The sequence below is a fragment of the Echiichthys vipera genome (assembly GCF_963691815.1).
Source record: "Echiichthys vipera genome assembly, chromosome: 4".
Classification (NCBI taxonomy): Eukaryota; Metazoa; Chordata; class Actinopteri; order Perciformes; family Trachinidae; genus Echiichthys; species Echiichthys vipera.
In genome coordinates, this window is record NC_139829.1 from 35620921 (window position 1) to 35623420 (window position 2500).

General features: G+C 46.8%; 1 protein-coding gene across 1 annotated transcript in view; it reads right to left on the reverse strand.

Annotated features, from left to right (window-relative positions):
• Positions 1–1478: 1478 nt before the first annotated feature.
• The window catches only part of LOC310946549 (dynamin-1), a gene marked incomplete at its 3' end in the record, with an annotated part of 26687 nt that continues 25665 nt past the window's right edge, over positions 1479–2500 (reverse strand). The window contains exon 23 of the mRNA XM_083913043.1: positions 1479–1536. Coding sequence (XP_083769169.1) covers positions 1479–1536 — 58 coding nt within the window. The remainder of the gene's footprint in view (positions 1537–2500) is intronic.

Sequence of the window (2500 nt, forward strand, 5' to 3'; positions counted from 1 at the left end):
ACGTGCGGACAGTGAGGCGACGGCGCTGAACGCAGCTCCGACAGAATCACAACGACAGGAACAGGAAACACGACAGGACCAAAAGATCAGCAGTTTAAAGTCACACTCTTTAAAAAACAGGAATATTCGTCACGACACGATTAAAGTTCATCAAAGGTTCAGAAACGGGGAAATCGCTACAAACGGCTTTTTGAGTTGAAGTGAAACTTTACTTTTCCCTTTGAAAGAGTTTTGGATTTGAGACGATTAAAGAAAAACCAGGATTTGATCCAAAAACTCACAAGAACAGAATCATTAAAACCCCGTAAACAAAACAAAGTGACGGCTTCACAGTCACGATAATACCGGGTCGACCGGAGCCACTTAAGTCCAGCTGGAACCGGTCTGAACCCGATGGAACCGGTCTGAACCTGATGGAACCGGTCTGAACCCAGTTTGGTCACAACGGGAAAAGTCAGACTTTAAGGTGCGTTCCAGTTGTTTTTGGAAGTCGGGATTTACGAACTCTGAGTCTTAACTTTCAACTGGACAACTCTCGAGGTCGGAGTTCTGACCCCGGGTCGTGTGGATCCTCTGACGTTCCGAGTCGACCTTCAAAGATGGCCGCCCCGGCTGTAAACGGTAAAGAAGCTCCTGTAATGCGGCTAACCGTAGCCTGCTAGCTTGAGCGTGTGTTTGTTTATGTTTTTCAGTCACCTGTTTACTCAGAGGGGTTTTAAATAATCGCCTACGATGAAGTGAGCTTTCGTAGACGTAGCCATTTTGTTTCCTCGTTCGTTTCGGGTCGTTTGCTTTTTTCCGACTTTGTAACAGAAACGCTGAAAACTCGGTGCGACGTCGTTTCAGCTCCGACCTCCGAGGAACATGGAACGCACCGTGAGAGCCCGACTGGGACCAGCGTGAAGGTGTCGGCGGGGACGAGAGTGTGAAGTAAGGTTTCATTAACGAGGTGACAGCAATAATAAATAAATCAATAAATAGATTAATAAATACATAAGTTAAAACAATATGTAAACTTTACACTGTAAAGAAAAGTTCCTGAATGCAACATTTCAGCGTGAACACGAACGTCTCATCAGCGTCAAACGAGAGAGACAAAGAAAACACAAACGAAGGAGTCCATGCTAACAGGTATGCTAACAGGTATGCTAACAGGTAAGCTAACAGGTATGCTAACAGGTTAGCTCCCTGTGCAGGTCCCGGGTCAGCCTGAAGACCCAGAGAGACTGAGACGCCGTCACTCGTCCTCCGTCTCTTCGACAGTGTTTGTAAACAGTGTGAGGACCTGTCTCACCCTCCTGACAGCAGACAGACACGTCCTTACACGCAATATTGCTGATCATTTGCTTCACAGTCATAATGTGCTGATAATCAATACCATTATTATTATTTTGTTATTATTATTAGTGAGGTTGACAGTGACACAGCCTCAGCAGGGACACACACACACACACACACACACACACACACACTCCGGGTTAACCCTCAGAGGACTGGGGACTCTCTCCGTGGGCGGGGCTACCTTTAGCGGGACGACTGGGGAAAGACAGACACGAAGAAAGACAAGAGAAAAGAGGAGAAACGGTGAATGAAGAGAACAACAAGCAGGCAGGAGGGTTCAGGGGTCAAAGGTCAATCACTGAACAAGACTCTGCTGGAACCTGTGGAACCAGGCCGACACAACGGGGTTAACGTTCTCCACCGGGTCTCTGTCAGAACCGGTCAGAACCAGTCAGAACAAGCTGGGACCAGTCGGAACCAGTTAGGTACAGTGGTGACAGTGGTTGTTTGGGTGTAAACACGGAGAACAGAGAACACAGAAGTATCCGTCTCTACGCTGATGACACTCAGCTGTACACGAACAGTAAAACACAGCAGGTTCCTTCTGATTGTTATACTGATGGTTCACAGACGTCCAGGACATTTAGCCTAGCTTAGCACAAAGACTAGAAGCAAGGGGAAACTGTTAGCCTAGCTTAGCACAAAGACTAGAAGCAGAGTACTGTTGTGTTTATCACTTTCTGCTGCGATGAAAGATGTTTTTAAAGTGTAGTTGCAAACGGGAAGAAGTCGATCAAATATCATGTTTGATAGAGTGAGAACAGTTTCCCCTTCTTACAGTCTTTGTGCTAAGCTAGGCTAACAGTTTCCCCCTTCTCGCAGTCTTTGTGCTAAGCTAGGCTAACAGTTTCCCCCTTCTCGCAGTCTTTGTGCTAAGCTAGGCTAACAGTTTCCCCCTTCTCGCAGTCTTTGTGCTAAGCTAAGCTAACAGTTTCCCCCTTCTCACAGTCTCCATGCTAAGCTAGGCTAACAGTTTCCCCTTCTTACAGTCTTTGTGCTAAGCTAGGCTAACAGTTTCCCCTTCTTACAGTCTTTGTGCTAAGCTAGGCTAACAGTTTCCCCCTTCTCGCAGTCTTTGTGCTAAGCTAGGCTAACAGTTTCCCCCTTCTCGCAGTCTTTGTGCTAAGCTAGGCTAACAGTTTCCCCCTTCTCACAGTCT